Genomic DNA, 25,318 nt, shown 5'->3' with positions numbered 1-25,318 from the left:
TAGCTGACTATACCTATCCAAACTTTTATTTCAGTATTAATTGTCTAATTTGTCAGAAGGCATTACACTCCACATTTTCCATTTATATATCTATCTATATATTTCATATGAAGTGAAAAAATATTTTTAGTATATTTCCAAACCTTATTTATAATATTCAAATTAAATATTCAAATTCAAAAATGATTTAGTGTCCATATTCAAATTTGACTTGAACTAAAAAAGTGATATTCACACAGGCCTACATACTGTGCCAATCCACTTACTTTATTTGATTCAGACACTGGAGCTGGTGGAGCACCATGGAACTTTCGTAGCATCTCGAGTGCTTCTTCCTCCGTGAACTCAACATCAGAATCATCAAAATCTGAGTCAGCCGCAGACGCATGGCCAAAGTTGAGGAGCTCTTGGTTCACGTCCACACAGCCGTGTTCGTTGACACCTGTCAGCCTCACGCTGTGCTTCATACCTCCTGTCGTGGACGGCTCTGATCGGGCCAGTACCTGATACACAACGTCATGTGTACAGCAGCAGATGCCCCAACCAAGACAAAACACAACGTAGCACACATTTAAAACAAATGCAATTAAAAGTTTTGATTACCAACTTTAATACATATGAACAAGATACATATAGGCATGTACATATTCAAGCACAAACAAAAGCAGACACTTTTGTAAACACATAAATGCACATATTGAATGTTGTGATTATATATGGATGGACAAGCACACATATTTTACCTTCTATAGTACTATAGTACATTCTCAGATCAATACCACTTATATAGATAAGCTTTAATAAAAAAGATTCATAAATTTTTTTTTAATAATAAAAAATGATAATAGTCATTAATGCAATACCAGTTTTTCTTGGATACAAAAAGGGCTTGATAAAAATGGTTTTTAAAAGAGAGAGTACAGATTTGTACTGAAAAAACAGACACCTACGTAATTTGCGGTTGTGACATCAAGGAACTTGTATAGGCCTACTTGTAGGTCTAACCAAAAGGCTAGTTTTTTGTCCAGTAAATCCATTAGGTAAGTAATTTTGGATACACACTAGCTTCGAAAATGTAAATGGTTAAGTAATATGCTGTATGACCATTGTAAAATTGTTTAAAGGTAACTACCTTTCAAAAAGGCATGCAAAGTAATAAATTGTGGCATTTGGCATGGCTAAATGACAGAGAAGGACTTGAACAATACAAATAATGAAGAAAATATATTTGATTGATGTGAATACTGATTGAGAACAATACTTTTTTAATTCAGGAAAAAAATAATATATGAGAAGTGTACTATAATATTTCTAGTATAGGTTTCTAATTTGCACATGTAGAATTTATGGAAAGTAAACAAAGTAATTAAAAAAAAGTTTATTACTTTAAAACAAAACAAAATGACAATTATAGATAAGGCCAATGACAGTTGAACATCTGTTGTTAATGACTTGGCAGCAGCTCATGCACCATTAGTTTTTATATTTCAATATAAACAGCAGCACAAATGTTAATAGGTTTAGGTATGTATTGTTTTTAAAAAATAAACTTCTGTTGAGAACAAACTACATGTTTCTTAACATTTTTAATCCAAGTATCTTAGTGTTTAACATTCCTGTAACCATATTGTGAACCAAATCTGTAAAGATTAAAAATATTAAATAAAAATTATTACAGCAAACATTTCATGTGTATGCTACAGTAGAATCACAAAAGGATTATCTAGTCCAAGAATAATAACAATCTACTTCAAATACAAAATTTTCACATCACACACCTAAGGATCACATTCAAAATTAAATGAAAATGTGTGATTTTATACAAAAACTTATCTTCCCTTTCAATTTATACCTAGTGTAGGTAAGTTTAGTTGTATTAATGATATAACTCACTTTTAAACTTGTATATTACTTAAGTATGATTTAGATACTTGATTCATGATTGCTGCTTCAAGCATGATTTGATGATTAGAATCACTTTACCACAAAAAAAGACACCAGCTAACAACTATGGCAGTTGGCTAGCACTGACTTTATACGCTCACAGCCAACACGAAGTAACTGGCAATATTCATGGAAGAGTTCAAAACTTTGATTTTTTTAATATACTAATTGATTGAAAGCTAAAGCACAAAACAGAAATAATATTTTGTTTGGTTGTATTATACAATTATTTAAATGACATTGGCTAGGAGAAGTTTAAATTTATAGGAATAATCCCTATCAAATTCTTTTAAATGATAATTTTTTTTTGCACACAGCATTCAAAATCTATGCAGATTCTAGATATGATGGAAGGAGGAAGGAAGGTAGAGTCAGTGCAAATTCCCCCACCCCCCTCTTAAACATTATGTTAGATAAGTATGATACAGCTATCGATTTTATGGCTATCACGTTACTCACATACATCAATATAACCAGCGCTGATGAAATGATCCATTGAAGTGCTCTCTGTTATAATTTACAAATGGTTAAATATTTAAGTACCACTTCCCTTTCAAGTGATCATAATCATTTCAATAATCTACAAGAACATACAGGCAATATAGCCAGAAAGAAAAAAAAAATTGGCAAAGCATTACATAAAATGCCACAAAATGGTATATGTTTTAATGTTAATACATATACTAATATTTGTTAATATTACATGTTAATTTAGAACATGTTTTTCTGAAAGTCTGGAAAGGGTGGATTTTAAGGCAGCCAAGCGTAGATGACGTATAATTTTTTTCTCATTTTTTAAAATGTTTGTTGAATTACAAATTGTCATATGCAATTTACTTGCATCACTTTACTTAATATTAGTGAAAATAATATCCCAAATATATATAACAAAGATTTGAAGGTTTTATTATATGAATTGTGTTCAGTTTAATTTATTGAAATCATTATTATGGACATATGCCATTGCTAGTCTCCGAAATTGACTGATGCATACCCATTTTGAGAATCATTCTTAGAAAATATGTTTAATTTACATAGATGTCATGAAGTGTCACTTCCTTTTGGCCCCGAAGGAAAAATTAGTCGCTAACAAGTAAAGCATAGTTTTAGCACAGTTTTATATTCGTGAATTCAAAGCAAGATTAGAAAGAAAAACTCATTTGGACATTGACATTGCTTAACAGATTTACTGAGTAAAAATATCTGAAGCACTATAAGTGAGGGCAATGCTGCACGGTAGTCGTGCCAAGATGGACATATCTTCAGATCCTTCTACTGCCTTCTGTATTTTAACTTTAATTTTATCCAGAAAAAATTATATTTATGTCAAGTATTAATACATTGGACATATTATAAATTTTTAGGTATTGATATTCATGGTTTAACTTATGCAATTTAAATACAGTTTTGGTATATGTAAATAGTACTGTCAATAATATCATTTTGGGTAAATCATCTGCAAAAATATGCATGTACATACTAAGACTGTCTATTAACTACGTTAGGTAAAATATCTAATTTAAAAAAAATGTAAAACTTAGTTTACTTACCTCAACAGACCAGTTAAACTCTTCACTTGCCAAGTTGTAAAATTCCTCCTTAATCCAGTCTTCCCAAATGTTGCCATGGGGGGATTTAACTGATGCCAGTTCACACTCAATTGCCTTCATAACAAAGAAATGATTAAACAAGTGCATTTATTTTATCTAACTACATGCCCGCAAAAAACACACACACAAACACTTACATACACAAAAACACAGACCAAATGCAAACACAGAAAATGCAAACACGCACACATGCACAAAACAGCAAATTGAACTTATTAAAATTTAAAGAAAATAACTTAAAATAAATAAACAACAAATTTAATAATTTACATATTTTAAAACTAACATTCCTAATTATAAAGATTAAAAAATCAAGAATTATAATTTAAAAACACCCAACATCTAAAATACAATAATAAATTTAAACCAAAACTTAGTAAGTTCATAACATTCTTGACCTAAGGTTGTGTTCAAGGTTGTATTTTATTCAAGTTTGTAATATTATAGATATTATATTCAAGGTCATTTAGTATTAGAGGTCATCTTACATTAGAAGTAGTTTTATATTTTAAATAGATTAATGTTCAATGTCACCTATTAACCCAAGACATTAAATATTTGGGTAGCTTTTAAATAATTGGGATTGGAGTAAAAATTTATATTCATCAGATTAGAATTTCAATGAAATGCACATGGAATCAAAAAACTGATCTGATCAATCACTAGTAACAATATTATAATATTAAACATTTACCTGGAATGACAGTTTGGTCAATAATGTCTGAGGCAAAACAGCAACTTCATTACAGCTAACAACAATAAAATCTCCCAAATCAACAGAGAACAGCTCAATGCGACCATCTTCAAACAGCTCTACTACTTTTGCTCTATACCACCTGCAATCCAAAACAACATTCACAGAACATTCTTCCAATGAGGTAATAATACACACGTTGGCAAAACAATATGAAAAAATGAACATGTTCACTACATTATACAGCAGTAAAAGCACCAAATCCTTGAAGTCAAACACATGGTAACAACCTAACCACTAACCAACACCATATATTTAAGGGCCCTTATTCATCACAAACATAAAAAATACCCAATTTTAAATTTGTAATTATTTTCTTGCAGTAACATAGGTATGATTTAGTGCCAACAGGAGAAAAAATTAAATTTAGTCCAAGATGAACAAACTTCAAGATGAGACTTCAGCCAGTTTGAATCCATGCCGATGAGCTCTTTGCTGAAGTTTGACTCTTTAAATTAGAGAACAATCTCTTAAACAAGGAAGTGGTGTGCAATATTACTAGAGCATAACTCATTTAGAAAACAAAAAATCAATAACATGGTTCACTTTATGAAATTATTTTTTATATACAGGATGCATAAGGGCCTCTGAGGTATTCAAATGTGTGGTTTACCGGCTTTCTGTCAAAAACTTTATTTTTTATACCACAGAACATGAAATGGTACCAGAAAATCTGACACGTGTTTACTACAAATTAAAAATTGATTTAGCGATACAAACTCAGTACAGTGTGCACCAGTCTATTATTTTTTTTGGTCACACGGAAAAAAAAAAATTTTAATTTCTGAATCCTACATCCGAGATGGATGCAAGTTCACAAGAAAAAGGCTGACGAATTCTTGTGGAGCAATGAGAGTCTATGTACTGCATAGCGAATGCTAAACATGTTGCAAGTCTTACGAGAATGGAGGATTGGCTAGAAGCTGTTGTGTTATGGCAGTTCATAGAATTGAGAGCTCTATGCAAACAGCCTGGACAATATTATCTTCATTAATGACCAGACCTTCCTTGTATTCCTTCGTCAGCATGATCCTTAACTATGGCTACAGTTTTCATAGCCTGTCTCATCCTTAGTTCGCAGTATGCATTTTAAAGGGCATTTACTCTCTCTTTCCAGTGCACGGTTTCTGCCATTAGTGCCAAACTTGTTTCAAAGTGCTTTGTTGCCAGGTACTCTCTGTAAGTATTGAAGAATACGCACATGTTTAATTTATATTTGTTTCTACAATTCATCTATGTGACTGAATATTGTGTTAAATCATCATCTTTTTGCATGAAGTTTTGACAAGGAGAATAATTTGAAGGTCTTTTTTAATATTTTATTTGCCAAAAAAATTGCTATTTGTTTTATTTTAAGCTTTGGTTGTAATGCAAAGTTTTTAAACATTAGAAGCCAAAGAATCATTTTAAAAATATTTAAATTTTTTTTTTTTGTTTGATAAGTGTTGCTTGAATGTTGGTTGCTTAAAAAATCAAAAGACGGCATTGCATTTGCTTTAATGAATTCTTAATATTAATATTATGCATGGTTATTTTATAATTTTTATTGAATTATGTTATATATAGGGTTAATCACTTAATCAGTTAAAACATTTCAAACCTAAAAAGATATTTTTGAAGTTATACTTTGACGACAGTCGTCGTACCCTCTCAGGTGCAGAGGCCGTACCTGGCCACCGACGGGGGCCTGAGGTAGTGTGTTTCCCCCAGTGAAGTGCGACGGCCAGGGACGCACCCGCGTGCGCCCTAGCGGGCTAATGAGCCCATTGTGCAAGTGATGATTTTGTTTTTTTGTATATTTTTTGTGTATATTTTTCAAATGGTCACGGGCCTCAACGCGTATGTAAATATTGTGTATAATTTATTAATTCTGTAAACTTGGTGTGATTATTGTGTCGTTTAGCTGTGAATATTCTGTGTTTCCGCATGTATGCTAATATGTAATCGCAGCCTGGCGCGCCGCGAGACGGGGCTCTCTCCCACGCCGGTCGATTTCCCCTCCCCTCCCCGCAACCCGCGGGCGCCAGCCCGCGGGCGAGCGGGGAGAGTCAGTCGTGTTCAGGGCTTGAACGAGGACGGTCGAGTACGCCGCTCCGCGCTGCTCGCGAGGCGCGTACCCGGAGCTCGTGGCCACTTCTCGTTTTCAGTTCACGAGTACGGCAGTCAAGCTGCCTCCGCGAGTCATTCGCCGCGTTACGGAGTTTACGAGTCATCTAGTGACGTTACCAGCCGAGTACGGCAGACAAGCTGCCTCCGCGAGTTTTTCGCCGCGTTACTGAGTTTACGAGTCTCCGAGAGACGTTAATCGCAGAGAATTCCGGACCATACGTTACGTAACAGGGCGCACGCGCACAGCGCTTCTTCGTGGTGTAACTTAACGGGACTAGTATTACAAGTAAGCAGCATCTGTGCTGGGACGTCATAGCGGACCTTACGGTGTTACGTGAGTCTGGGTCGCCGTGGGAGGGGAGCTGGTTCCGCGGTGATTTCGCCAGGCTGCGGCAGGGTCATAAACCGTTAATAAAAGGGGCTCGTGAAAACCGTCAACACCGAATCGTTATTGGAACAATTTACCAATATTCCTCTCCACCTAACTCCTCCCTCCAGGTCCCAAAGTTCCCGGTCCCGGCCTCGTTGGCCTGGACCCACTCTCCGCAGAGCAGTACGGGCATAACTGGACATTCACGCAAGCAGGGAACCGGGGGCCTCAAGCCGAGGGACGTCAACTTCTTTAGGCACGTTATGAAAAAATGATGAGAGTGAAATGTTAAGATACGCGCGCACCATGTAACGAAATTTTCACAGGAAGATGGCGGATCCACGTGTATGAACATAAACCCACATTAGGGGACATACAAAACATATTGGTGTGCCAAATGAAACTATATGATAGTGAAATTACCATGGAATTTATTTTGGTAAACTAAAATAGTCATAGTAAAGAGTAAATTCCAAGGAAAAAAAAAACATTATTTTGGTATTACATAAAATATAATACACATTTTCCTTGTAACCTTCTGTCAGGCTTAGAGCAGTGGTTATACTGCGCGGTCAATATACTAAAGGCTGTGGTTCAAAACTCGACGGTAGGTATTTTTTTTTTTTTTACTTTTTTTGAAGTTATACTTCTTTAGGCGCTTTATGAAAAAATTATGAGAGTGAAATTTTAAAATGCGCGCGAATCACTGTAACACAAAATTAACAGGTTGAAGCTGCCCGCTAAACCGCTCATTAAGTCTCGAAAAAAAAGCTACCAACAAAATAGAAATAGAATCTCTATTAGTCGCGCATGTTGGCACGCTCGTCGCCTCTGATCACCGTTTTCATATTTATAATATTTATCCACATGTTTCTAGTTTCTACATTCACAACACGTGTTTTAGTTTCATACAAGTGCGAATTATATATGTGCTAATAAATTATATTCAGTAGTGATTTATATTGAATATTTTAATTAATATTATTTACTATTTGTAAATATTATTAAAAAAAAAGTGCTTACATACTTTTTCAAGTGCTCCAATTTAATTGAGGTTAACTATCTGTATGTATTATTTATTGATATAAATTAAAATATTATTATTTAATATAATTAATACTAAATTTTATTAAATTTTTAATGTTAAATATTTATTATTGGTTGTTTAATATTTACAAAATAAAAAAATAAATTTAATAAAACATTTAATAAAATATTTGTGATAAAAATTAAAATCGAACATAAAATTTAAAAATTAATTTTTAATATTTATTATTAAATTGAATAAATAATAAATATTTATAAAAATAAATAAACAAATTTAATGAAAACTTTTTGATAAAAATAAAAAGTGAATATTAAATTAAGAAAATAATTAATATTTAAAAAATGAATAAACTTAATTAAATTTTGAATTTATTATTAAATTTATTTATTTTCTTTTAAAACATTAAATAATCAATAATAAATATTTAAAATTAAGAATCTTATAATATTTAGTACAAATTATATCACATACATTTATTATTCTCTAAATTTTATTTAATTTTTCAAATTCAAACATAACTTTATTGACTGTGTTGACTATATTTTTCCAGCCCTTTTATTATTTTATTGTAATTAATTATTTGCATGCAATTAAAAACTATTTTTAAATGATGCCAAAGAAGTATAACTTCTCACGCGCGTACATAAGTACACGCACCCATTTTTTTGATATGTAACATCTTAGCTATCTGTATACAGTATTTGAAGGGAGTATGAATACAACAGAAATCAAGGAACTTCTTGCATTCTGTTTTGAGATAGTTCTGCATGAAACACACTGTCATTTACTTACATTTTCAGAACTTTCCAATGTGCGATAGTATAATTGAACTATACTCTTAGCCCTGTTCTCCCTTGGGTGGACAGTATAACTTCAAAATTTTATTAATAATAGGGGATTATAGTTCTGTCCTTGGAGCTGGGAAGACTGTTCCTGTGTGTGGGGCGATCCAGATTCCTGCAGGATCCCATGCAGGCGCCAAGAATATTTTGTGGCTTCTGCGATTAGCTGCTCAAATAGTTAAAGCAATTGATAGGAAGTGTACATTCTACTGACACAGACAAAGTGGGTCCGCTGACTCGAATTGAAACTTTCGCGTCGGCCAACTCTCGTCATTTCGGCGCACCTACAACAGAAGTGACGGCTTTGTTGTCCTGGCTTCTGCTCGCGTCTCATATTATATGTTTCCAGATTAACGCTTATAGCTTCCCGGAGATGCAGCCTTCGCAGACTTCTCTGTTCTTGAGCATTACTAGATCTTTGTAGCCATTTATCGGCCCGCACATCTGTCGCCAACAGCGATGTCCAGCAGTCCCGATGACCTTATGCCATCACCCTGGTCATGTCACAGAGTTACTGGAGTCATCAGGCGGTAATTCTACTCCAGTGTGTTTGTAAAAGTGAGAAATAATAATTGATGTTTAGCAATGAGTTATTTTTTTTCTTTCAGAATGACTACACCTGAGTATACTGCGAGTATACACTATTGTGACCTTAGAAAAATCAACAAATACTAAATTTAAAAAAAATATATATTAAAAGTTAAGATTTTTTATGTGGACAAGCCGGGCAATATAACTCTGGCAACCATGGGTACCGTATGCTCTCACTGCAACCCAAGCATGTGACACACCATAGTTGCTTCTAGTTTCAACAGAACACAATACTCAGCAAATATTATTCGGATACTAACACACGTTAGCCTGTAACCACTGGGAGGCAATAATTTATACGAGTTACCAATTTCACACTGGCAAATACAACTGTTGTCATTACTACAAAAGCCCACAAATGTTGACTACAGTAAAAGCCCAAAGCCAGGGCCTTAGCCTAGTTGATATACAAAATGTAAAACTGAATCTACGCTGCAGCTGTGACTTAGCACATGAACAATCGCATTTGGTGCATTATAATCAACCTTATGGTCGGGAAGATGTCGATGAGGAAATGAAGAAAAAACTATACTTACAGATTGTCAACTGGCCATTTTCCAAGACAGTAAAGTCCTGGCTGTGCGGTCACAGATTCACGGTGATTAGCAATGTAGTTTTGTATCTCAATTGTCAGTTCCTCTAGCCTGGAAAGGAAAAATCATGTGTTAATAGTATTAAGCAAAATCTTTGGCAAGTTGGTTTATACTGAAGCACAGTTCTGAAACAGTCGAGAAGAAGTTAAGAAAACAAATATGGAAAAAGAAAAATGCCATTATATTAGGGAGAAAACATTCAAGCAAGGTTTTGCTTATTATATAAGTAAATAAAGCTTAGTTTTAAATATCACAAGGAAAGTCAAGCAATACTGTATGTACTGTAGATCCTGTATTAACACAATCTAATGTGTTAGTACATATGTAAAAATTAGCACAATCAAGTTTGCATCAGGTATTTAGCATTATGGTGTTGATGGTGATGAAATTCACTTATGAATACCAAAGAATTCATCTTCTGTGTTTAGAAATGACAAAAAAATGTAATTTTCTTGGTCTTTATAACTCTATCGAAAAATCATGAATGGTAAATTTTTATAAATCTTCTGATGTTAAAGATTCGTTGATCAATTAACTAAACTATATCTGATAAAATCATCACCTTTCTCCTACTATCTATAAAAAAGGAGTATAAATATCATCTTTGGTTATCTAGTGAATTAATTTAAGCCCTAAAATTCAAGAAACATTTTCACAAACTATAACAAGAAAAAATAACATGTACTATATTATACATATTTTTAATTTCCAGGAACAATTGAAAATTTTATTTAAGCATGGCAAAATTCATTGGATCCAAATGACTAGTAATAATATTAAGAGCCCTAATTTTTTTTGGCACAATGTGAAAATAATAAAAAATGGCTATTATGAACATCACATCCTAAAAGTTAATGGTGTTACTTCTAACGACCCTATTGTGTTATCAAATGAATTTTGCCAGTAATTGTCTAGTGTTTATGGTCATCCTGCTGTAATCCATAAGTTCCTATCACTGACATATGCCTAGAGACTATACCTGTTTCCACCATGTCAGAATTGTACACTGGGGTATCAAGGTTTTAAAAACATCAAAATCCACAGGACCCGATGGTATATCTAATTTCATTCTGAAAGGTTGCTCCCATTTATTATGACCTCTACTGCAACATATTTTTAATACCAGTTTAATATCTTCAGTTTTTCCTACTAAATGGAAAACTGTTAAAATAATTTTGATTTAAAAAAAAGTACCAAATTATGTCTCAAATAATCAACCAATTTCTTTACTCAAATGTTTCTAAGATATTTGAAAAAATATATTAAAATTCTTAAATTTCCAACTAATGGATTATCTTGTAATCAACATGGGTTCAGAACAGGAATGTCTAAGACTACTAATTTACTTACTTTCCTTAATTATATATATTTATACACATAATGAAGTTACTAATAGGTGACAGGTTGATGCCTGCTATTTTGATCTTACTTTGATGCTGTAAATCATTTATTACTACTAATGAAGTTATCTAATTTTAATTATTTAATTGGTCTTTGAGCTACATATCTAAAAAACCAAAGATTTTTCATATCACAACTCCTCTTTGTTCAATGCCTGTTCTGTTGTTTCATATATTTATCAACTTTATCACTCAGATCCTTAAGCATTCTACTTATGTACTTTATGCAGATGATCATAAATTATATAGGAAAATTACATCTAATGATTACTTATTATTACAAAAGGCACTAATGAAGTCAATAATCGGTGCATACAAAATTTGGTTACACCTAATAAAAAAAAATGAAGATGATATCCTTTACTAGGAAATACCATCGTTAAATATGACTATAAATAGAAAAAAACCTTAATGTCCTAAACCTTCTTTATATTGAATCTTGGTGTTATTTTAGATTCAAAATTATATTTTCATAATCATGTTGATTATTTATACTTTCCTCTCGAAAAACCCTTGCCCTTATTCAATACATCCCTTTCTATGCAACTAATTAAGATCCTATCTTTCTCGCTATTTGGCATTAATGAGATACAAATTAGAATACTGTTAAATTATCTGGAATGACATCAAGATTGTTTATATTAATAAAACAGAAAGTACACAAAATAAAATAATCCACTAATTGTTCTACTTTAACCTACTCTCCCTTTCAGACCCAGTACTTACCTAGATTCACTCTTTGTACACAATCGCTATAGTTCTAAAATAAAATATAATTAGCTCTATGATAACACTGACAGTTCCTCAATCTAATAGTAGTCTACTTTCAAGATTCAACCTTGTTTACACGCCAAACAACAATGACTTTATTTATACACTTACAATAAAATAAATACTAAGAATTCTATTAGTTAAGAAATCCAAGTACTTTTTAGTTCAACATTATATCTAGTATCTATTACTTCCAGGTTATGTTTTTACAATTAAGTTTATAATAAAGTATTTACTAGAATTTCTAGTGTCATTTGTTTGTCAATTCAATTATTTTGTCCCAATATTTTCATATGATAGAAAATTTCAATGTACATTTTTATTGTTATTGTTGTGTTTGATTCTTTGTTTTATTTTTTATTGCTATTGTGATTATAACCATAGAAGTTGTTATTTATTGTTTTTGATTGTATTTGTATCTGTTTTGGTGACACTCACCCTACGTGTGTTGGTCAGTTGCGTTGTGTCCGCCTGCTGCGGATTCCCCTCAGGGTTTACCTGCTCTTGGTGCCGGCGGGGGAAGTGTACACAAATTTGCAGTGACCACACTGTGCTTGTCTGTATTTGTCGTGCCCATCGCAAAAACCCTCAGCTGTTGGTGGGCATGTGACAACATATTTAATTCAATAAATAATGTTTTATGCATATTCATAATTTTTTATTCAAAAAATATTCAAATAATATTTTGAAAAAAAAATATTTTTCGAAAGTTCGTAACTTTCTCTACAAAAGGTATAGTATAGATAACAACTCACATTGGGTGTTTTCTTTTATTAGAAGAAGGGTCTGAATAGAACCATTGTTTGCACAATGTGTCTGTAAAATTTCATTGTTGCCCACTTCAAAATATTTCTCGAGTCACCTAAAGTACTGTATTATATTTAGGGATGGGCCGGTCGAATCCTCGAATCCCACCAAATCTCTAGTATTCGAAAGATTCGAAATTCGAGGGAAAAGATTCGGGATTCAAGGAAAAATATTGAAGTAGATGTAGTACTTTAAAAACTTAAATACTTACAATTTACTTGGCATGTTTACGTTTTCCATGGAACACATCCTATTGAGGTTTTGTACTTTTAATTTGTTGTATAAAAAAATTATGAAGCATGTACTGATTTGTGAAACATACTTTATATTCATGAACATGAATGCATTGTCGCTACATTGGCATTAAATAAGGCATAAATCACAGATGTATTCTCAGAATATGCTAAAAAATAAAATAAAGCACATTTAGGTTCTAGATTAGTAATATGAATCTTGTTTTTTTTTTAAAAATAACTTTACAGAGAAATCTGTTACTTAGTAATACAACAATAATGCCGACTTTCATCACAAGTTACGGTCACACATTTACTAATAACAATGAAATAATGAATGATAAAAATGAATACATTATACAATTATTATTTTAATCGCGATTCAATTTTAAATATTCTGATACACATTCTATTTATAAATTTTTTTAGGATCAAGTTTGTTTTGTGTAGACTGCCAACATTAAAATATGTATTATCAAAAAAATCCATGATGGACAACCAATGAATTTGTTAGCCAATCATTTTGAGCAACACAAAAAATAACTGATATTAATATAAAGAATTTTAATGGGTAAACTGGAGAAAACACCACATCACTTTTAACTTCGAGCATATTAAACACTATGCTTTAGTGAGGGTTAATTTTAAAAGACGCACGACAATATTTCTTATGGCCTAAAACCATTGAAGCCAAGATGGTGCCTTTCAGTTTCCATTAAATATTTCAGGAAAGCGTTTATCTTCATTTGGGACTTTTAAAAAATGTCAAGTTGGTAACTACAAAACATTGTTCCGTCGGATGTTGAATTTTGTTTTCAGAATTCCGTGGATACATGAATTTCAGAAATCATGGTGTTTTTGTAGGAAAGGTGTGAGAGTGTTATTTAAATGTAAGAAATTTAATTTACGAGATTAGAGAAGATCAAAATGTTGAGTGAAGTGTGGAAACAGTTTTCAGTTTATGCTAATCCTAAATATGCCACCTGTAATCACTGTAAACAAAACATTTCTCGTGGTGGCACGAGCCGAACAAGTACAATGAAGAAACATTTGAAGCTACACCCAGTTCATGTTAGGGCCGCATCACGTTCAGTTAGTAAGCCTAACGAAAATATTTGTGAGAATGTAGATGAACCAAATTTAGTTACAACTGAAACTGGTTCGTCTAATGCAGAAGATAAACCAAAATGTAGCAAAACCATGTTACATAACACTCAATCAACAGTTATCTTTAAAAGATTTGTGCAATGGGAGTGCATGACTTGATGTAAGTTTTTGGACATACGCCATTGCTATGCTTAGCAATGGCGTATGTCCAAAAACTTACATCAAGTCACTCAATCAACACTTAAGGATTTCATTGAAAAAAAAGATAAATTTAAGCCAGGCGATTCAAAAAGTGCTGGTATTACTAGGTTCATCGGAGAGATGATTTGTTTTGATAATCAGCCCCTTACAGTGGTCAAAGATAAAGGTTTCAGAGCTCTAGTAGCTCACCTCGAACCTAGATACATCATACCATCAAGAAAATAATGCTTGTTTTTTAAATAAAAATTTAAAGGGTTAAAAATTATGCATAATATTTAATTTTTTCTCTTAACTTATAAATTATTTTATAATTAACCCTTGAGATCTGGATTCGGATTCGAGGTACTGTTTGGGATTCAAATTCAAGATTCGGATTCGGGAAAAATGGGATTCAACCCATCACTAATTATATTATATATTAGTACATTATGATGCATAGTCTTTTTATTGAATGGTAAAGAGAAAAAAAGGGTTCAATACACATTGCAAGTTTGTATACACTACACTGCCATGTTGTGTCTTAGTGAATAGCTTTGCCAGTTCTTGATCTACCTCTTTCTGTGCACAATCTACATTTCTTTTGTTTCTTTCTCTGTTCTTCTTGTACTGGGTTTTTCTCCAGGAAATAATTTTCTGTGAGTCAAGCCAAACTAGCTCCAGAACGACTAAGTTCATCTTGTGGTGCTCTTGAAATACAGCCAAGTAAGTCACTGGCAATCTGCTTCATAAAAGCTGTAATTGATAATTTTCTTGGTTTTACCTGGTTGTACATAATAAGGATCATGTGAAATGCCAACTTTCTCCACCATTTTACAAATCTGTGGTTTAAAGTTCCATATGACAAATGCTGATCTGAAAGGTCAACACCAAACATTTTGGCATTGTAACTGACAACAGCAGCAGGCTTGAACTCTTGTAACATAGCATAATTCCTGCCCCGGCTACTAATAACACTGTAACTGAGAATGTGTTATTTTATTGATGTTTTCTCATGTTTCATAATTAATTTACACTCATGTTTCTTCTATTATGCATAAGCATTAAGGTCCTTTGTTTGTGCTTAAATATTAACTATCATTAATTTTGGTTAGGTTTTACATAAAGATAAATGTATTGTTACGATTTACAGCGGGTTCGTAAAGGATAGCCCAATTAAAGATTTTATGACACACACAGATTTTTTTATTACCACTACTTATGTCACTTACAAATAATCTTCTAAATTGGCAAATAATTAATTACACTTAAAGAAAGGTCTATTCCCCAGTCACTCGTTCCACACACTTCGCTGGGCCGCACCTCTGGCGCAACTCTCGCCGCAGCACCCCTCGTGGGTCTCCGCCGCGGGACTCCGTCGCCGCACTCCGCCACCGCCGACGCACTTCCCCTTCGCCGAGGATCCGCTCGACGCCTCGCTCGCAACTTCGCTCGGGACTCCGCCGCGCCCGCGACTCTATCGCCCGGAAACTCCGCCGTGTTAGAACTCCCGACTCCACTCACTCACTCACTCACTCACACCCTGCCCTGGAACCTTCGTCCAAGGACTTCACCACACTGCCACACCCGCGGCACTATCGCCCCGGAAGCTCCGCCGCAGGAAGGCTGCCGCCTGAACTCTCTGAACTCCACTCAGACTGACTCTCTCGAGACCGCCGTCCTCGTTTTATCTATCAGCCGCAATTTCCAGAACTTACGAGCGCGGCCGGGGCTTGTCGTGTCATTCCGCGCCGACCTTAAGGCAGAGATCTCTCGAAAACACGTGTCGGCGGCTCGCGCAACTCCCAGCTGTCCGGTGTCAGTTACGTGTCAAAGGCAGGGCGCCGTGCGGGGAGTGGTAAGAAGGAGGTGGGAAAGCGACAATCCTTGTTATCTTCCAGGCGCGCGCGGCACATATCATATTGCGGCAATCGCCAGCCAGCTCTACACCTGCACGTGTCCCGGCCTTGCTCTAGTTCGTAAAAGTATTTCTTATTTTTTCACTCTAATTTCTTTTGTCAGTTAAAATGAATATGTCTATTAATTACAGTTTTATAATTATAAAGCAGCCTCTAGAAGGTTTAAAAAGAAAGGAAGACACTGTGACACTCCTAGTGGAGAGCCACATTTTATTTTGGTTCTGGGCGCGCGCTGCCAAGCCAGCGCTTTCTGCCGGGCCCACACTATTTGTCTGCGTTCGCCACAGACTGGTGTGGTTGGCTTGCGCGCCGCTTCGTTGTCATGGCGCGTTCTGTTAGCGCGATCTGATATCGCGAGTGTTCGGGCTAGCCGTGAGGAATCCCGAGTGTGTGTTTAGTGTTATTTGGCAGGTTGGTAATGGTGCTCATACCTAAACAGGAGAAGTGAAAGTTAGGTGGTTGTGGTTGTTGTTGTTGTTGTTGTTGTTGTTGTTGTTGTTGTTGTTGTTGTTGTTGTTGTTGTTGTTGTTGTTGTTGAGACTCCTCAATGAATAGCAGACATGGAAGGTAAAGTTGCATAAAAATGAATTTTATAATTGCTGCTGGTAGAGGTAGCGTGAGGTAAGTTTGTAACTAGGAGAATGCTGTTTGGCAGTTGTCGCTCGATTTTTGCCGTGTGCGGTCGTGTTGTCTGCAGCTCACGAAAAATATGAGATAAAAGTTGTGAAGATAGAATGTAACGCCTGCTGGTTTCAGCTATGCCGAAGATTAACTTTTTTAAAATATAATTTAGGAGTTTTAATAATTCGAAGGTCGAATCAAGGTTGGCACCGGCTCAAGGTGACCATTGTCACCCTCCCGGAACACATCCGCGGAATAGTGTACCTTACTTAAAAGTTTAACAAAGGGGCTTAATTTTTTTTGTAATCGAGCTACAAGCTAGGCCTACAGTAAATATGTGAAAGATCGCCTGGCTTTGTTGTGTAAGTTGTGATCTGTTTTTTTTTTTTCCAGAAGTAATAATAATAATAAAAAGACTACTTTAAAAGACTGTTTTATTGTAAATTCAATTAAATACCAACTTTTATCTTAAGGAAATAATTCATCCTCAATGTTGACAACAAGACAAACTTAAAAACATAACTTCAAAGTCATAGTATAAAAACATCATAGACTTTCCGCTGATTACAGTGTTTTGCCTAGCCGGGCCAATCTGGAATGTAATATTCTCATTCCCCCTCCTGTCATTATATGTAATCATCTTAGCCTCATGTTTTGTGCTGAGCATGTCAACACCCCTTTTATCCTTCCAGCAAAGCACCATTATGTTTCCTTTCCTGCAAAAAATTAGCTCCCCTCTTTGTAATGCTGGAGTACAAAGTGCAAGAGGCATAACAAGCCTTTTTTTTTAAATAGTTCCAACCAGTCCTGTCTGTACATTTCCCAGCTGCACAGCTAGGGAAAGGCTCCTGTGATGCCGGTCAGTAGAGAGAGTGTGACCTATTCCTGACAAGTCATCAGTAGCTACACTGTCTTTGCCACAAAACACCTGTCTGAGTAAGATAGCAAGTACACCTTTATTCTATAAGACTAGGTTTTTGTGGCATGTATTGCTTGAAGTATAGCCTGCCTCTGTCAAGCACACATTCCTTCATATATTGTCATGTCTTCTGCAACTTGGAATGATGTCCTATATTTCTAACGCAATAGTTCAAGCAAACATCCAAAAAAGGCCATTTTGTTAGTCACTTGAAAATAAAATAAATTGAATAATTTACAAACTTGATTACTAACTGCTACATGAAGGTAAACTATAATTTGTTTAACTAGAGTCAGACAGACTCACAACCTCATTTTTTGACAAAAATTTCAAATTTATCTTGATTAATTTTGAAAATAATTAAAATATTTTGCAAAAAAAAAAAAAAAAAAAAAAAAATCCAGCCTCCACCAACCCCATGGCTGGTGTGGTTCTCTCTTCACTTCCTCTATTGTTTGAAAATTCAAACAGATCCTTACATACACCATTTTATAGTGTGTTTGACAATGCAATTAAAAAAAAAACAAAACATTTTCACAGTCTGGGTGATGGCAGAGTGGAGTATGACATTTCCCCCTCATATTATTATCACTAGGGAATTTCCATGACTTTTCAGGATTTCAAGTAAATTCCCTTATATTCTCTGAAAAATTATAACTTTTTTGACTTTTCCCTGATTCCCCTAACTATCTAAAATGTGCACAATCTGCATGCCCTGCCAATCTGTAAATTAAAATGTAAAGTAAAGACTCACTGTTCAGAGTTCTGTTTCTTCTGCACATAGAACTCTCCAGGCGAGACCAAGCTCAGCTCCACCTCACAGACGTCAGCGGGCAACGACTCCCACACCGGCACCGCCGACTGCTCGGACACTCCACTGTCCAGAGAGCTGTCTCGCTTTGCCGGTGCATTGGGCCCTGCCTCAACAACTCCACTTGGTCGCTGGCAGTCTCTGGGTTTCTTCACAGGCTCCTGGTGTGTCTGACTGTCCGCCGATTGCTCCGACACTCCTCTGTCCGGAGAGCCGTCTCGCTTCGGCGGTGTTTCGGCAACTCCACTTGGTCGCTGGCAGTCTTTGGGTTCCTTCAGCGTATCCTGGTGTGCTCGTCTGTCTAGCGACTGCTCACAGACTGAGCTCCCGTCATCATCTTCTGTTGCAGTGTGTGGCATAGCTGTCAGATCAAACACTAGCACATGAATGACGCAAAGTAATATGAAATACCTAATATAAGTACAGATGTTGCAACATGCTACAGCAAATACTGTAACAATTCAACTTACAACCATTATCTTTAGTTATGAACATGGTCTACTTATTTAACTATTGAAAGAAAATGTGTAAACAACAATGAGACAAACTTGAAATAAATTGCCATTAACTAGGTGTTAAATATATATTATAGTATATTTTATAAAAGAAACCAAGGTTGAACCACATTTTGATTAGATATTCAAAGACAGGAAGATAAATGATGTATCACTTTCGTGTTGCTATGTTTGAGATTTTTGCCAAAAAACATCAATATTATCGATTGATGCTGTAATACAAGAAACGTAAGCTTGAACCATTATTATTATTTTTTTGAAATTTCTTTGCTGTGTTACAAATCTCTGAAGTACCACGAACCTTACATTATAAAATGTCATCTTTTCAGGTGTTTTTAAACATAAATATATGTTTTCCGGGGAAGTGTGTATGTAAAATAAAACATACTTAAAGAAAAATTCATAGTTAGCTTGAATGTAAAAACATTGCTTCCTTGCATATTTGCAAACTAAAAGTACATTATTTAATGCTCACTGTACATGTCAAATATGCATCAAGTTTTAAGAAACTACAGACCAGTCTCATCCTGTTGAGATCAATGAACTGGACTTTCGAGCCAAGTCGAGCCGAAGCTATTTGCTTGTCTCGGCTAGAATTTTGAGTCTCAGTCCACACATAGGTAATATATAATAATCACGAAAAATTTAAGTAAATTATACATATGTACTTAAAGGATGGTAGCAGTTGACATTCACTGGAAACAAAAAAAAAAAAACACTATTGCTGTGTGCTTTCCTCCTTCTTAGAGGACCAACACACAATCTGTACACCCAGCATAAAGCATCACAAATATCCTCAATTATTTTACCAATTTTATATAACACCATTTTAAAGAAAATATCTCTGATGGGGGCCAGGTCAAAAACCAAAGCTGAAAGTATCAAACAAAAGCTATGCATTTGGATTGGGCCAACTATACAAAGAAAACCACTGCTAAACAATTTCCATCTACTGTTTATTTTATAAGCACAATTGTAAAAGTACAAATTCTTGTACTCAAAACCATCAAGCTGTGAATAGGACACTTGATTAATAGCATTCCCTAAAAAGACTATATACTGATAAAATATTATAAAAATACTATATATTTCGGTACGCATTTTAAAGATGTTACAAAAAATTGCAAATTAACTGGCATCAGGATTTAAAAATAATTTTATATATACCAAAATGGATTCATAGCAACTTAACTAACAAGCGATTAAAATAAATCATTATAAGCCAATATTTATAGTTACTATAAAAAATTAGAAAAGTTTAAAGAATAAGTTTTTATAAGTTATTTTATCAAAACTCAAGATCATAGTTTATTCTTTATGAGGCCCCTTTAAAATTACTCATTTAACAGATGATTTCGCTGATTAACACATGATCGTCTCATGGTGTGAAAAAGCCTAATTATTTGCTGACGACTTGTTCTGGTAGTATGCACGAAAAGTATTCAAACCAACGATCTTTCTTTCCAAAGTCTACAGTGACCTAATTCCAGAGCTAACTTAATGCCCATGCAAACACAAACACCGGCCGAGTCCTGCATACAATATCGTACCAAAATGTACTTACAAATCCCTGCGTCACAGTTTGCGACAAGCATTCGCAAACCAGGCCAAGATCTTTATCGTCAATAGCAAGTGTTTTTAAAAACACACAGCCAAAATTCTTGTCCTACAGACACAGCCTTCGGGCTCTCTGGCCTACATCTCATTCACAAACATTCTCACGAACTGCTAGTCCGACATCTGCCATGGTCGATTAGCAAGTATCTTAGCTGAGCGCTTGCCTGTCTATTCGCAAGCTCACCCCCTCCACTTACTGACATCACAAGCCATGCACTCGAGATGTTCTTGCACGCATACGGACACCGCTACACTGCGTGATTAGTGCGAGTGATCGATGTGCTCGCCGCCGTACTTCATCAATCTTGTACGTCCGGACTCCCAACTTCACTTAGCACTGGCCATCTTACATAGCGCAGAAGTTCACCAAAACATTTTTATCTCTTTCCACAGCGAACACCGCTGCCTACTTATGCCAGTGAAGTTCCCTAGCAAAGTTCCGACTGCATATAAAATATATTACTGAGTGTCTTTAAACCTACAAATACACTAAACATAAAAATTATACAAAAGTATACTACAAACATTAGTAAAATATAAAATACAATAATAAATTAAAAAAGTTAAATTTAACAACAAAGTCTTTTTCCTTATTCAAGCCAGGGGACTAGCCACATTGCAAAGATGCACAGCTGCAACATTTCTGTACTTGACGTCATCGCTTTATGAAGCCATTCTGTAAGTCATCAGTCTTTGTTGAATATGAGAGATGCTTGGTGCTTAGATATTAAAAAGAAACATAACATATTGATGCAAGGAAGTTAGAGTATGAACTATTAAATATAAATGAAGGGTGAAAAAGTATCAAACTTAATTTAAGTCTGAGCTTGGAAGCAGTCTGGATTTGTTGGTTAACTAATGGATTAGTTTTTAATGTCTTAATAATGAGCCATTGTTGAAAGATATAAGAGCCATTACCACATTTCAGTGGAGAAGGCAAAATAGCTGCCCTGGATAAGAATGTTTGGTTGGTCAGTACACAAGGTTAGTAGAGAGAGGTTGCCTTGATCGCTTGCGCATCGTTCTGCGCATCGCGTCACTTGCAGCCCCGGCTCGGCTTGCCAGCCCGTCCGCTCCTATCAGTTACTTAGTTTACAAGCACATCTGCTCGTAATAACGTGTCAAACTACAGCGTAATGCTGGGAGAGTTATTGTTGTGAGGAGTTTAAAATTGAGAGTGCGTGTGTTATAACATGTTAGTGTTGCTTATATCATAAGTGCACAGGTGCTTCGTTAATTATAACTAGCAGGCAAAATGTTAAGAACACGAATTTAAAGTGAATTTTATTTGTTAGGCTAAACGCTATTAAAAAGTTGTATTTAAACATTACAATGCCAGGTAAGCGGTGTACAGTGGCTGTGTGTACAAATAGCTTGGTAAAAACAAAATCTTTACCTGAAACAAATCATATAAAATATCATCGATTCCCACATGATGATCATCTGTTGAAAGTGTGAGTTCAGAAATGCCGACGTGATGGTGAGAGGAATCAAAAAACCACTTACATATGTTCAGACCACTTTACAGATGATGATTACGAGCCCGACTTGAAGCTGAGTTGTTAAATACATGCGCTAAAAGACGTCTTAAACCAAATGCTGTACCTTCATTAAAACTTGGAATTACAACACCTGTAGAAACATTGGAAAGTCGTGTGCGCCGAGAAGACCGAGTTAAATGCAGGGGGAAAAAAAATGTTATGTAAATTAATTGTAGATTCAAATGAAAATGTAAGTGAGGAAGAAACATGTTCTTGTAGTCAGTTAAAGCATTCAAAGTCTTGGTCTAACAATGACTCGGTTGAAATGCTTAGGAAGGAAATCCAAATTCTTAAAGAAAATTTGTTTCTTGCCGAAAGAAAGTCAGTTTTAAATTTGGAAGTCATGAAAAATTTAAAAAAAAAAAAAAAAAAAAGTAAATCTTAAAAACAAACAAAAAAAAACGTTCTTCGTTAGAGTTCCATATGCGGAATATTCTTTCATAATGTTTTTTTTTTTCCTTTTCAAAAAATCAAATTGACTTATTACTTTCGTTGAAAAAAAGTGTAAACTGGACCAATGATGAAATAGCTCTCGCTTTCACTTTGTGTTATTTCAGTAAGCGATGTTATTTATTTTTAAAACAGAAACTTAACTTCCCATTGCCTGGACTTTTAACTCTTCATCGATGGGCATCTTCATTTGACATGAAAAAAGGTATCCTAGTAAAACATGTTTGAATTTTTGAATGTAGCACGTTCTTCGTTGCTAGACTTCGGACGCATTGTTGTTCTTTGACGAAGTAAAAGTGAAGAAAACGCTCGAGTATGATGCAAAAGAGGATGAAACGATTGCACGAAAAACTGCTCTATTCATGTTAGAAATTTATTTTTAAATCTAACTTCAGTTTATTTATATTGCAAACATTCCCAATACGTTTTAATGAGCTATGGCTACTTTTATTAAACACTAAGAAATTGATATGCAATTATTTTAAATATTATAATCTTGCTGAGAAATAAATAGAAATAAACCATTTTGTTTACTAGTTACATATTAGTTATATTATTTTTTAAAAGTTCATGGATTCATCATTGATATTTTGAAAATTTTTACTGTCACTGAAAAAATATGTTGAATTAATAATTCATCCTTGTTTTCAGTCACAGCATGTTGTCATTTGAAAAACATATCAAAGCGATTATAATTAAAAGTAATCTACAAAGCATAAATGAAATACTATAAGTATTGCGTATCAGACATGTGAAACGAGCCGAGCTGATAAGAGAAAGCCGTCAGTCAGCAGGTGTAGTATTACGGCTGGGAACGGCGGGGCTGCAGATGATGTCAGAGCGGAGTGTCGGGCTGTCTACATTGTTCTTATGGGATCGAGACAACCTCTCTTTACTAACCTTGGGTCAGCCTACTGTTTGATCAGCATTGGGAGTCAGTTTTTGGCTTACTTGATGTAGAGGTCGGGTGGTCACTGAAACCCTTCCTGGAAGGTTTGGAGATTGTGGAGCACATTTTAAGTGAATGGTGAGGATGGAACGAGCCTGTATCCCAGAATAAAGAATGCTTCAGAACTCATCAAGGTCTTCATGGTCTGACACTCTCAGAAGGGTGCCGAATTTATTACTGATGGTGCCTGTAATAACTTGGTTTATTTGTTGGGGACAAAGAACTTTGTGTACCCCCTGCTCAGCACACTGATGGTACATGGTTCACTTCTCCATACTTTCCATGCAGCTAACCACACAAAAAGACTATATGGTAGTATTTAAATTTTTATTTGGACTTGTCTTGCCATCTTGCAATTTCCAATATTTTGATACCGCTTGCAATAAAGCTTCCGTGTTAAATTTCTTGATTTGACATAGCATAGCACTTAACTTTGGCTACTTGTTGAAGACAATACTTGTAAACTGGTGAGATTATCAGTTTATCATGATAGTTTTAGTTGCCTGTGTGAAATAACACGTTATTTCCTCACGGTGCCTACAGTTAATAAATATGTGGTTGGAACAAGATATAAGGAGGTTTAGGAAATATAAGTTATGCCTTGACATGCAAAAAATTGGGATAAATAGTTAAAAATTATAATTAAAAAAGATGGAGAAATCCAAGACTGCGGGGCCTAATACCCTTAACACGTTGTCAACAGCAAGGTCAAGTAAGACAGATAAACTCAACAATCCAGTTCCAGGAAGTTTAGGAAGTAATTGGCCAGGCCTATTGCAAGAAACCCTCAGAGTTTTTATTTGCCTGAAAATGTTTGGGGAGACATGGAAAACTGAAATCAAAATGGCTAGATCTGGATTGGAACCCAGGTGTTCTGGAATGCAACTGCTCCACATCGCTCCATAATACATCGTAACAATTATGTCACATGAAAAGGGAGCTGTTAGAGTATGGACATTGGAGGTTGTGGCAGTTTTGGAGCATAGAGGTTTGGATATTGCTTCAAATAGTGAGTAAGGAGTCAGATTAACCACATGGACCTTGAAATGTGACTGGATGATCTTCAATGAGTTGAATGTGCTGACATCTCCACAGAAGTGAAAAAGGCACACCTCTTACTTCAAAGAAAGGGAGGTAAGGGGTGTGACAATGCCTACAAGAGGATGGTCAGTAGAGGTACTAACAGGACATGCTGGGGCACTTGCATGGATGGGTTTTACACCCAGCTTCATATCAGACTGCAAACATGAATTCAAGGATTTCATATGCTGTGCATTATAAGGAAAAATTAAAGTGTTACCTTTGAAGATTTCTGCTTCCTCGCACAACTTGTAGAGTTTGTCAACATGACCCGGGTTTGGAACTGCGAAGCCACCTTGAACCAACTCTTTCTTCAGTGACGAGACAAATATGTCTGTCTTGATGTCTGCTAAATTCTGGCGACCCATCAAAGGGCTCAGCCACATAGTTCGTCCCAAGGAAAGGACAACCTATATGGATCACAATCACAGTACATGCACTCACTTATTGTCCCATGACTTGAATACTTATATTACCTTTTTTTACAATACCAGATCCTTAGATTACAAGTTAGCAGATAATTTTATTAGTATTCTAAAA

General features: G+C 35.0%; 1 protein-coding gene across 6 annotated transcripts in view; it reads right to left on the bottom strand.

Moving 5' to 3' along the window:
• The window catches only part of LOC134527383 (putative ATP-dependent RNA helicase TDRD12), a 393,271-nt gene that overhangs the window by 49,800 nt on the left and 318,153 nt on the right, over positions 1 to 25,318 (bottom strand). For 5 of the 6 annotated variants that reach the window (XM_063360027.1, XM_063360028.1, XM_063360030.1 and 2 more), the window contains 6 exons: positions 24,999 to 25,188; positions 18,570 to 19,002; positions 9,805 to 9,912; positions 4,249 to 4,390; positions 3,495 to 3,608; positions 267 to 503 (listed from right to left, as the gene is read on the bottom strand). In XM_063360027.1, coding sequence (XP_063216097.1) covers positions 267 to 503; positions 3,495 to 3,608; positions 4,249 to 4,390; positions 9,805 to 9,912; positions 18,570 to 19,002; positions 24,999 to 25,188 — 1,224 coding nt within the window. The remainder of the gene's footprint in view (positions 1 to 266; positions 504 to 3,494; positions 3,609 to 4,248; positions 4,391 to 9,804; positions 9,913 to 18,569; positions 19,003 to 24,998; positions 25,189 to 25,318) is intronic. The other variant, XM_063360029.1, reaches the window with a different exon arrangement.

This window comes from Bacillus rossius, chromosome 1, assembly GCF_032445375.1.
Source record: "Bacillus rossius redtenbacheri isolate Brsri chromosome 1, Brsri_v3, whole genome shotgun sequence".
Lineage (NCBI taxonomy): Eukaryota > Metazoa > Arthropoda > Insecta > Phasmatodea > Bacillidae > Bacillus > Bacillus rossius.
This window is presented reverse-complemented; position numbering and strand designations above follow the sequence as displayed.